This window comes from Nematolebias whitei, chromosome 4, assembly GCF_014905685.2.
Source record: "Nematolebias whitei isolate Nwh7 chromosome 4, NemWhi1, whole genome shotgun sequence".
NCBI classification, from domain to species: Eukaryota; Metazoa; Chordata; class Actinopteri; order Cyprinodontiformes; family Rivulidae; genus Nematolebias; species Nematolebias whitei.
Genome location: NC_056501.1, coordinates 15,145,392 through 15,156,890, shown reverse-complemented (window position 1 = coordinate 15,156,890; position 11,499 = coordinate 15,145,392). Strand labels below are relative to the sequence as shown.

The 11,499-nt window shown below is 39.5% G+C and overlaps 2 protein-coding genes across 4 annotated transcripts in view; both read left to right on the top strand.

Moving 5' to 3' along the window:
- rbmx (RNA binding motif protein X-linked) overlaps positions 1 to 2,749 on the top strand; it is a 5,048-nt gene extending 2,299 nt beyond the window's left edge. For all 3 annotated transcript variants that reach the window (XM_037675751.1, XM_037675750.1, XM_037675749.1), the window contains exons 7-9: positions 239 to 367; positions 447 to 538; positions 1,264 to 2,749. In XM_037675751.1, coding sequence (XP_037531679.1) covers positions 239 to 367; positions 447 to 538; positions 1,264 to 1,577 — 535 coding nt within the window. In that variant the 3' untranslated portion in view covers positions 1,578 to 2,749. The remainder of the gene's footprint in view (positions 1 to 238; positions 368 to 446; positions 539 to 1,263) is intronic.
- A 1,575-nt stretch (positions 2,750 to 4,324) lies between these two features.
- arhgef6 (Rac/Cdc42 guanine nucleotide exchange factor (GEF) 6) overlaps positions 4,325 to 11,499 on the top strand; it is a 34,898-nt gene continuing 27,723 nt past the window's right edge. The window contains exons 1-4 of the mRNA XM_037675518.1: positions 4,325 to 4,489; positions 5,436 to 5,519; positions 7,053 to 7,137; positions 10,544 to 10,646. Coding sequence (XP_037531446.1) covers positions 4,325 to 4,489; positions 5,436 to 5,519; positions 7,053 to 7,137; positions 10,544 to 10,646 — 437 coding nt within the window. The remainder of the gene's footprint in view (positions 4,490 to 5,435; positions 5,520 to 7,052; positions 7,138 to 10,543; positions 10,647 to 11,499) is intronic.

The window sequence follows — 11,499 nt, the reverse complement described above, 5'->3', positions numbered from 1 at the left end:
TTTTTTTTTTTTTTCTCAACCATCTCAACAAAAGCATTTGAAAAATGAGCCAACATTAAAGCAATAGTAACGACCAAACGCTTTTTTCAGACTTTGGTTAAGTGAAATGCTACACAGTCCCCAACAGATAGATAAATGACAAAACTTGCTTTTTTCCTATTTTAATGCTAAACTGCCTACTAAAACATTTTCTCATTGTCAACAAATGCAAAAAGCTCACTGTGCGATTCTTTTCCAGCTATTCAAATCGGGACTATAACTCCAGAGATTCAAGGGACTATGGACCGCCCCCCAGAGACTACTCATACAGAGACTATTCAAATTCCAGTTCCCGCGATGACTATGGCTCAATGACGAGAGGATACAAGTATGAGTGTGGATAGGTACAAATGTTCAACAACGGAGGTAAAATTTGACCTGATTATTAACAATTGCATGTTTTCTAGTGACCGTGATGGTTATGGCAGTGGTCGGGAACCCAGAGGCTATATGGATCGTTCAAGTGGTGGCTCCTACAGAGATTCATATGATGGTTACGGTAAGATACAACTCAGTTAGAGTAATACCTAATTGTAAGAAACACAATGAAGGGCAGCGCAAATCAAATCATGGCACTGGCCACCACTTCGTCCAATCACAAGGAACTCCAGTGTTTTGCATCTTAAGAGAAAAACTTTTTTTTTTCCCTGATCAACAAACCAGCTTCCATATTTTTTACTTTATTTGGAATATTTAACTATTGGCATCTCGTCTGCAAACAAAATTAAATCCAAAAGACGAGTCCATATAATATATTTCCAATTATTTAAATCAGTAAAATTCCTTGGAGTGTAATTTTAAAAAAATGACGGCGAGTAACTCCTGTGCCTCAAAAAGTAAGTCACGAAATGGAATCCCCAAATCTTTGGAAGTGTCCGTTGTCCAATGTGTTGCCTAGCAAAGCCACTCCCTCAAGGAGTAACCCTAAAAACAAACAAACAAAAAACATCAAGACGAGTCTGAAATCCTCATCCTTCTCTACACTTGGAACCCTGAAAGGAAAAATGGCTACACCAAAAATGGCATGCAGAATTGCTACTTGCTTTGTGTATCGACAAAAATATTCATGTTGTTAAATTTTAAGTCTCAAATTTGTGAAAGATTGGAATGTGCAATCTAATGAAATTGTCTCAGTAAATTCTATTGGCAAAAGGTGAGCACTTGACAGTGCAATAAAATGTATAAATTGAGTCTTGCCAATTACCTGAACCATTGACCCTGCAGGTAACTCACGCAGCGCCCCACCTTCACGGGGCCCCCCACCATCCTATGGTGGCGGTGGTGGAAGCAGTCGTTATGATGACTATGGCAGCAGCTCCAGGGATGGCTATGGCAGTCGTGACAGTTACCCCAGCAGTCGGAGTGAGCCATATCCCTCTAGCCGTGGAGAGCGAATGGGCAGGCAGGAAAGGGGCCCGGCTCCCCCTGCCGAGAGAGGCTACCCTCCTCGTGACTCGTACGGCTCAAGTCGTGGAGGGCCACGTGGTGGCCGTGGTGGCAATCGAGTCGATAGGGGAATGGCTCGCAACAGATACTGAAATGGACTTGGATGTCACATAAAGTCAACACGTCTTCGTTCACCCTTAAGTTTTGGAAGAAATCTGTCAACAAGATGAAGTAGGCATGTCTAACTCTGGAGTAGGAAGCTTAGCTTTGTATCTTGACTTTCCCAGTTTTTTATGTGTAAAAGTTCAATTTGTTTTAGGTTTTTTTTTTTTTTTGCTTTGCTTATGTCACAGTACAGTAGCTAAGTGTTTTTGTACATTCAGTGCTTTTGGAAACTGCAGTGCCCTATAAGTATTGGCTTTCATACTCTAATAAAGCTTTTAGTTGAACCTTGACATCTGCTCCTCGATTCCTGAACTCAAGACCACTGACAATAGGATGTCGAGCAACAGCCGCCAACATGTTTTAAATTTAATTTTTTTCCTCCCAAGTTTTCTAATGCATAGGTGAGTGTTTGTGCTCTATTGGAGTGGAATGAATTCATAACCAAATGTGCTACCAACTGGACTATTTGCAAGCTTGGAGAAATGTTACTGTTAAAATGTTCTAATGTAGTTCCCTTGGAAATGGATCCATCACCGTAGAGCATGCAACGACAAAACCAAAGGCAACAACCAAAAGCAACTCAACTGATAGTCAACAGCTGGTAAGCAAAGCAAACCTCTTTTTCTCGTCTGTACATGAGTTTCTCATTATCCTGAACTGAAATCTTCAGTCAAAAGACAACGTTTGCCTCAAGGAACAAAGCAAAAAGGAGTTCAACTGAAATCAGCCCTGTCACTATAATCTTGTTTATCAGCTAATTTTTAAAGTACAGAAACGACCAATGAAGAATCTTCCCTTATGAGCAACAAGATTTATCAGCCATTTGAGTCCTCCAGTTATACCATTGACATAGCAAACTTCAATGAAAAGATTGGCATCATGGTATATGTATGTGTTTATTAAGTGAAAGCAAATTAAGACAATAAAATTGGGAACTATTTTCTCAATACTAAAAGCTGTTCTACAATCATGCCAATTCAAATACTGGAGCCTCCTGGAGAAACTTCATCAACCTAACAGGCAAACTGGACACAACGACTGAAGCGAACTTGAAGTTGGATTGAGGACAACACTGTCTCACCCATTTTATCAATACATGTTTAGAGAAAGGGCATTGTGTTAATATGTTTTTTCATTGCAGGATGAACATCGCTTACAGGCAATGTCCTTTGCAATGTATCCAAAATAAGTTCTGCAGTTGGTGGACCAATTCACCGTCAGTGGATCAGCCGAGGTATGTCCAGGAAATGAAAAGCCCCTTACCAAAAATGTAAATGCTAGGTTTTATAAACCTGTAGTTTTCGTTACCAACCGCCAAAGAATAACATTTAATGTAGCTAAATGTGTCCATTGCATCTGCAAAGCACTGTATTTTACAATGTCTGCTTAAAACATTGGCATTAATTAGAGTTAATCTTAGTACCATAGTTTATTTGCTAATGATCGTTTGAACCACTGGACACATTTTAATGAAATTTGATGGAACCGTATCAAATACTGTAAGTCAGCCATTTTTAGAGCTATTAAGCTGAAATTTGGTGTGGTAGTAGCTGAGACCAGTGCCCAATAAATAATAAATTAAGAATTAAAGATGGTCGCCAAAGCTCAATTTCTCAGCTATTTTTACACGTGGAGCTGAATATTGGTGTGGTTATAGCCGAGACCCGTTCCCCATCACATACTTAATCCAAATCAAAAATCCAAGATGGCCACCGTAGCTTAAGAAAAAAACAACTTTTAACTCATTGATATTTTGCTATTTTGAGCTGAAATTAGGTAAAGTGATAGCTGAGAGTGAACCCGAACACAATACTGTCAAATCAAAAATTTAAAATGGTCGCGACGTGGCCGTCCCTGTCAAAGTTTCCCCAGGAACTTTCTAGCTTTTATTTATGACTTGCCATAGATCATTGCATTTTAATTTAACATTTTCAAAATATTAAGGAACTTAAGCATTTTTTTAACCAAATGAGATACAGCACACACTGAGTGCATATTTTCTGTCTTTGTTTAAAATGTAATTTTTATTTTATTTTGAAAACGGGTATATGATCATGTAAAATGAAACTAATTGGTGGTTTTGCTGGCTGCCTGTCAGGTGCTGTGACCGACCTCTGCAGGCGTTTGCTGAATCCTTTTGACCGGAACAACTTGCCGAGAGTGGAAAGAATACCAGGATGAACTTGATGCAGCTGCTTGTTTTCTTTTCAAGTCTTTAAGAGATGTCTCCTTCCTTTTAATGTTGTCATGAAACAAGAACACAAAGGCATGACACGGATCACTATATGATTGGACGCTTTTAACCCATTTCTCTTCTAGGAAGCTTATTTTTACTAATGGGGTGTAAAAAAATAAATAAATTCCTACTCAACCCAAAAGTGATTGTTTCCTTTATGATCAATGTAGGCTTATTTTATTTTCTCTTTCTGCAGAACATGCTGGTGCATGTCAGCTGTCATTACCCAACTGTTTTTAGTCTTTCTGAGTTTCCACGTTATGAGGCCGCATGTCCTTCGGATGAAGAACAAGCCGGTGAATTGTTGAGGTGCCTTTTTGCCAGTAGGGGTGATCATCAGTTTTACATGTTGTAACAGCGCCGTCCTCTTCCCCTCACCGCCTCTTTTTTTAACTTCTTGCAGAAGTGCGGATGTGCTTGACATATTGATACGGAACAGGCCGCCTGTTGTTATTTTTAAGCGATGCGGGTTTAGGCAATGATCGGGGTGGTGGAGCCATGAATCCCGAGGAGCAGACGGTAACGTGGTTGATCTCTTCAGGGGTGCTCAGCTCGCCTAAGAAGAACGTAGCGGACCCGGAGGAGTTTTTAAAAACCTCGCTGAAGGATGGGGTCGTCCTTTGCAAGCTCGCAGAGCGGTTTGTACCTGGCTTCACTCCCAAGGTGAGCTGTAGATTTCTTGGGTACACAAATAAACGAGTTCTCGGTGAACAGGGAGGGGTTTGATGAACGTGATACCGACACGAACAACTTCCTGCAGTTCTCTTTTTTTTTTTACAGCCGTTTTTAAGTTTTAACATTGGACTGATTTCTATGCGCACTAATGGAATTCATGGGTGTTTACAGATGGCTGCGTTGTTTGTGATCGTTTACAGAAGTGGTTTCCTGTGAAGCGATTAAAAAAAAAAAAATTGTTCCGCATTCTTGATCCGAGTGGGTCAGCGTGAAGAACGAACCAAAACACGGAGCCTCAACATTTGTTTGGGATTTGAACGAAAGGCTTCACCACAGCCGTGTTTTTGCAACTTTATAAACGCGTATTTCCTCAACATTGGCGTTAAAGTTAACAATAACAGTTGCAAATTCAGGTCGTCACTTCCTCTTGAGCGAACAGCGGCTGTTCCCAATGCGGACCCCCCCCCCCCTCCACCGGCTCAAAGCAGAACGCGACCGGAAGTTGCTCCTCCGTCGTAACACGGCTCAATCCTTTGAAGTAATTTCATATCATTATACTTTACAGCCGTACACTTTACTTAGAAACATTGTATGTTTCGGCTAAGCAGCAAAAATCAATGTTTGTTCCACCTATAAACTTTTAAACATTACCTCGCGCGCTCGTTACCGCTTTTATTTTGAAGGTTTGCCGAGTGAGCGGATGTTTCTCTTAAATATGGCTGCTTTAGTTTCTGTGGCTTTAATGGTTATGACTGCAAAGAGGAGACGCACGCAGAAACAAACTATGCTTTAAATGATGGGACTATAATACTCGGATTGATACTACCTAAGACTATAGGAGTAAAATGTCAGCTGTGGGGCGTTAATGTGTGGCAGAGTTTTGTACCAATCCGACGTACAGCATGTTTATATGTTTATTTCGTCGTGTGTACAGTACTGCCAGGATCCCAGAACTGAAGCCGACTGCATTTCCAACATCAAGGAGTTTTTAAGAGGATGCTCGTCCCTGAAAGTGGAGGTAAGTTCACTGAATGCCTCCTTTAGCAGTTTGATGTCGAAAATAGTTAGATTTTACTTTAGGAGAAATGTAATCATTCACTTCCTGTTGTGATCTGCTTTGCATGTTGACATATGCTGTCCTCACATGTCCATGTGGATGAAGGTGGGGGGGCTTTCACACACGCTGTCATTTACTCACATAAACCAAACAGTGAAAGACATTTGATTCTCATGACATGCACTTAGAAAAGTCTAACTCTTAACTGTCACGTGTTTAAAAACCCTTCCAGAAGTTTTTTTTTTTTTTTTACTGACCTGATTTGTAAAACAACAGATCTTTACAGTAGAAAGAGGCAAATCATTTGCAGATGCTGGTTTTTCTTAACTCCTACCAGCAGGTTTGCCACAGTGGACAGTACAGTAATGTCTTTTCCAGCGTTATAAATAATCTGTTCTGGTTTTGAAACACATCACTTGGGTTTTTTAACAACTAATTGAGTCAGCAAGCTTGGCTCACTTTAGTGGTCTGGTAGTTCTGCCCAGCTGGCTTGTTATGACTGGGAGGCCCTCTCTGTTTTTATCCACTAACTCTGCTTCAGCCCATAATTAGACCTTCTGTGACCAGTCAGTAGGTCATCGACTGAAGTTTTCTAAGATTATGTCAAATGTGTCAGCCTTAGAGGATGTCTGTGTGGCTGCAGTAAACCTGCCCTTCAGTGTTCATGGTTGGACCGTCATTTCTTAATTTTTTTTTTGTCATGGCATATAGTGCCTGTCCTGTGACTTCACAAAAGAAAGCTGCTTTCACTTCTGCTCTGGGATAAACAAAGAGGAAGCACCAATTACTGTTCACGGCTTGTATTTTTTTTCACTCAGTTATGATCTGCATGAAAATATGTGTCTGCTTTTATTTTAGTATACTGCTGTTTGTCCATTTGAGGCACGCATATACATAGCATCACTCAGCTACTCCAAACCACGTGAGAATATTAAAGCATTTAACAAAATTGATCAGAACTCAACCCCTTAAACCGTTTTATTTTTTGCTGGATTGAAAGCGAGTTAGTAGATCTTCGTCGTTCCATAGATCCCAAAGCAATCGTAACTCAGACGAAACGAAGCTCTACACAGCTCTGGATCCACTTTGTACTATTCAAACACTATATTTAAGATGTTTTATTTAAAATGTGAAACTTTATCCACCAGAGGAAAGCAGATAGCGGTCTTGGACTGAATAAGCAAGCAGTGAGTGTGTGAGCATCTGTGCATGCAACCAAGTGGAAAGTCAACCACGAATGAGCTTGACTCTGTGTTTCATCCCAAAATATGGGTCATGCTCAACATGTCACCTTTTATCTTTGTCTTGTTGAGGCTATATTTATTGTCTGTGTCTTACAAGGACATGCACATTATTTTCAGTCTGTGTCCGTGTGTACTTTGTAAGCACCAGAATTGTCTGAAAAAGCCTAATTTGTGTTCATTCAGCTCCAGCTGCTATTAACAGATTTTTTTTTTGGTCTGACTCCGTCTTCTCTGTTGCGTTTCCATCCAGGGGTTTGAACCAGAGTGGTTATACACTGGAGAGAACTTTGGCAAGGTCCTGAATACGCTGCTAGCTGTCAACTTTGCTACACAAGGTAAGCATTTTCTCTGTCCAAAGAAACTTAACTTATTTATCCTCATCCAAAAATTAGCCACTTCCTAAAATTTTTGCCAAACCACCTTTACCTTTTGATTACAGCGCACATTAGCCATGGGATTGGCTTTTAGTATTCAGTATCAAAGACCGTCTTTGAACAAATCTTGTAATTATAGAAGAAACAAGACTGCTGCACACACTCATCTTCAGCACACCCCACAAAGTCTTTATGGCGTTAAAAACCCGGACTCTGTGGTGGCCAAACCATAATAAAAATACAATGCTCCAAAATTCAAGACAGATGAATCCTGGCATTGTCTTCGAAAGCAAGATGGTTCCATAAGCATCTATTCACGTGGTGAGCTGCATCAGATAGCTTATTGACAGCTGAAACCCATTTATCTCTGCAGGGCCTTCTAACAAGAGGCTCTTACATTTTCTCTTAGTTAAATCCAGGTGGTGACTTTTCTTTGGCCCACACAGTGAATATTGTCCTCTTTTACCATCATGAAATAATTCTTTGTGGGTTTTTTTTGTATCATTATACAAATGCTTTACAAAATTAAGGCTTTATTTTAAACACAAGTCTAAATAAAAATGAGGATATTCAGAATTTCACAAAGGGTGATGTTCCATACAATGTGTGAGCCAAGCTAAAGATTGATGTTCTTCTAAGTCAAGCTTTCTTGCTTTTTTATAATCTGCCTCGTTATAAATGTGATTGAGTGTTTTTTCCGATGAGCAGCTGGCAGAACAGTGTGTGTTTGTGTCATGCTGGTTGCCATATTTATTTTTGAGCACCCCTTGGCCTAATGTACCCAAAACACTATCCTATGGTGTGTGTGTGTTTTTATGTTTCACTGTCCTAAATTGCTGCAAGAAGTTCTCAAAGCACTTATTGCTTCACTGAGGAATATTGTTTTAGGAGTTTTGGAGAGATTATGCCCACCTTCCTCTAGTATCCATTTCATAGGTGCAGGTTTAAAAATGATTTACTGAAGATTAAGGGGAGAGTATTAGCGCTGCAGCTAAATGCTCTTCTGTTTCTACAAAATTGCACATTTCTTCCACAAAGTAGGTTCTTTTATCCAAAACAGCATACGGCTGAGGAATATGTAACATTCTGTTTGTGCTCTGTGTTGTAAATTAGCTTGAATAAACTGGAGGCATAAACAGCATTGTAACCCTTCTAATTGATATTAATTTACTTTTTAACTGACTGGTTCCAGCAGCTGATTATCCAACCTGTGCACATAAAGGTGGATTTTGCAATTCAACGTAAAATGTTGTTTGTGATCTGTTCATGCTGCAGCGTTTGGCTTCATGTGTTTCTGTCCTCATCATGTGTACATTTCTTTATAACGAATGGTCCAATTTTTTATTTTTTTTTATTTTTGCATGTTTGCAACCACAAACAGAAGGAGTCTTTAGGCTTTGGATTCACATGTGCGGCCCACCCGTCACAGCTTTTAGCCTTTATTTCATATTACTTGGGTCTGAGTGTGATGTACACTGACATCTCTGCATGTTGCAAACATCACTGACTCTCCTGCCGTTTTCCATCTCAACACATTTTAGAGTCGCTTAGATTCCAGATGACGTGCTGGTCAAACACGATCACACAAAACCTTACCCTTTTACTGCTCAGACATGAAAGTGCTCTTCATTGCCTGTTAGTTTTTTTAAATCTTTCTGGTGGAGCTCTTTATTTGATCTGAGTTTGAGTGCCTTAAAGCTAATAGAGCATCACAAGCTTTCTTTATGCTCTTTGATTTGAACAAAGATTAGACATCGGATTTGGCTTGTATCCAGTTGGCGTGCGATCGGCTCCCTTCTGTGCGCTCTTCTGCTTGCTAGCATGTCAGAGGTTTGTGTTGCTGCCATGTGTCCTTTATCAAATGAATACAGGAAGCTGAAAGGATACCTCTTGTTTGTAAACTGCAGCAGGACAACCGGCAGCTACTGACATTAAATCAAAGTTTCTCTGCTGCAATGGATGAATGATGGCACTGCACCAAGGGGTTCAGGGGGTGGAACAAGAAAGCTTTTTTTGTTTTTGTTTGTTTATTTTCAAATGTATCTCTTGAAAATGAGTACTCATGGCTCAGTGAGACTACCTGTATAAATAAAGGGTAAATGGAGAAAAAAAAAACTTAAAAAGGATCTACCTGATTAGATGGAAAGCTTATGTTAAACATGTTTGTTAGTAAAAGTTGTGTTTGTGGGAGCAGTGAGGATACTGTGAGTGAAGTGATGCATTTTTTATCTGAAGGCTGTAAGTTGGTTATTGTTGACTTGTTTATTTTTTAGCTCATTCTGTCAGTTTTTATTCATTCTGAGCATCCTGTGAGGAAAGAGTCTGTGACCGTATTAACTAGAGCTGCACCGATCAATTGGCCCTGATTTCTTTAATTTTGGGTGATAGGCAATCGATCGGCTGATACTTACAAGAGAAACCGATTTTACCTTTTTTTGGGGGGGGTAGTCTTAACAGCAATTGTCTAAACTTTATTTACACTGCCTGGTCAGAAAAAAAGTTTGTTGGACCGCCTTTAGCTTTGATTGCAGCATGCATCCACTGTGGCATTGTTTCGATAAGCTTCTGCAATGTCACAAGATCTGTTTCCATCCAGTGTTGCATTAATTTTTCACCAAAATCTTGCATTGATGACTAGACACTAGTCGTGATGGGTGCATCACTTCACCTATCTCTCTTCTTACCCTGATGGGCCCATCACTCTGGAACAGGGTAAATCTGGACTCATCAGACCACATGACCTTCTTCCATTGCTCCAGAGTCCAATCTTTATGCTCCCTAGCAAATTGAAGCTTTATTTTCCCCAGTTAGCCTCACTGATTAGTGCTGAAAGATAATTGCCCATGCATTAATTATCCATTAGGAGGCTCGTACCCATTTGATTAGTTAAATCCAGGTGGCGACTTTTTTTGGCCAGGCAGTGTATATTATATTATTGTATTATACTGTATATTATATATTATACTACCTCATTGCTAGTTAAAACAAGTGTGTATTGTTTCTAGGATATTATTCAAGGGTATGTTTTTTCAATAAAATAAGATGGAAAAATTGAAGGTGCATTGTGACCTTATAACACCTGACAGTGTCGCTTATAAAACAAAATCAGAATCGGCAGGTCAGGCTTTTTAGAGATCGGTGATCGGCCAGAAAACTGCAATCGGTGCACCCCAGTATTAACATGAACTATTATCAAGTTGTCATCCTCCAAAGTGAATGCACCTGCACAGGCTGTCATGTGATGTGTGTGAGTGAGTGCGCATTTTCAATGTGAGGATAGATGCTGAGGAGCATTGAGCTCCAGCATGCATGTAACCTGTAACCACGTGGCTAAATAATAATTATGTTTTTCTCTGCATGCCTTTAGATTGTGGTGCCGAGCGATGTTCTCAGTCCGGTTCATCCCCTTCTAACCAGGCGCCATCTTCACATACGCTGTCCTCCATCAAGTCCAAAGGGTCTCTGCGCCGGCAATCCAAATCAGTGGTACAATCTCCTTTTTGTGTCTCTAACTTGTCTCTCACTTTCTTCGAAATGTGTTTGATTTTTCACATTTTACGTAAAATATTTCATATATTATTTGTAGAATTTTGTTTTTGTTGAGATACACTTCCATCTATAATTTACTGTTATTGAAAAAGTTTTTTTTAAGAGTTTAAATGTAATGGCTTAAGTAGGGATGCATGATATTATCAGCATGTATCGGCCGATATTAGCGATAAAGGTAAATATCGGACATCGGCCATTCCATCAAAATAACTCACCGATATAAAAGGCGCTGTTTTTGTATGACAACCCAGTGACAAGGAGATTTGAGTTGATCATTAAGATTGTATAACCACATATTGGGCTTCTGTTTTAAGGACGTTTTTAATTTAGAAACTGTCAAGTATATCTATTAATGCACTACTACTTATGCCCTTTTCACTTGTCGCTTGTGAACAGGTTGAGTTTAAATTTGTAAAAATTTACAAATTTGCACTGTTCGAGTGTTGTCATTGTGTTAGAGAGAGTAAACGTCATGATAAATTTGACAATAAACATTATCCAAGTTGAAGTGTTACAACATTTTCAGCCCCCTTTTTAGCATCTGCATTTGGTAGCAGGCCAAATTGACAAAGACCATGCAGAATAATGTAGTATTCCACAGCAGAGAAAGCTTTGTAGTCTCTGTAAGTAGGTCAAGGGGGGAATAAATATTGGCATCGGTTATTGGCCAAATAAGTTTTTAGCATATTGGCATATTGGATATCGGCCAAATATCCCATATCGTGCATCCCTAGGTTTATGATAATTATAAAATCAACACATTTTATTTATATA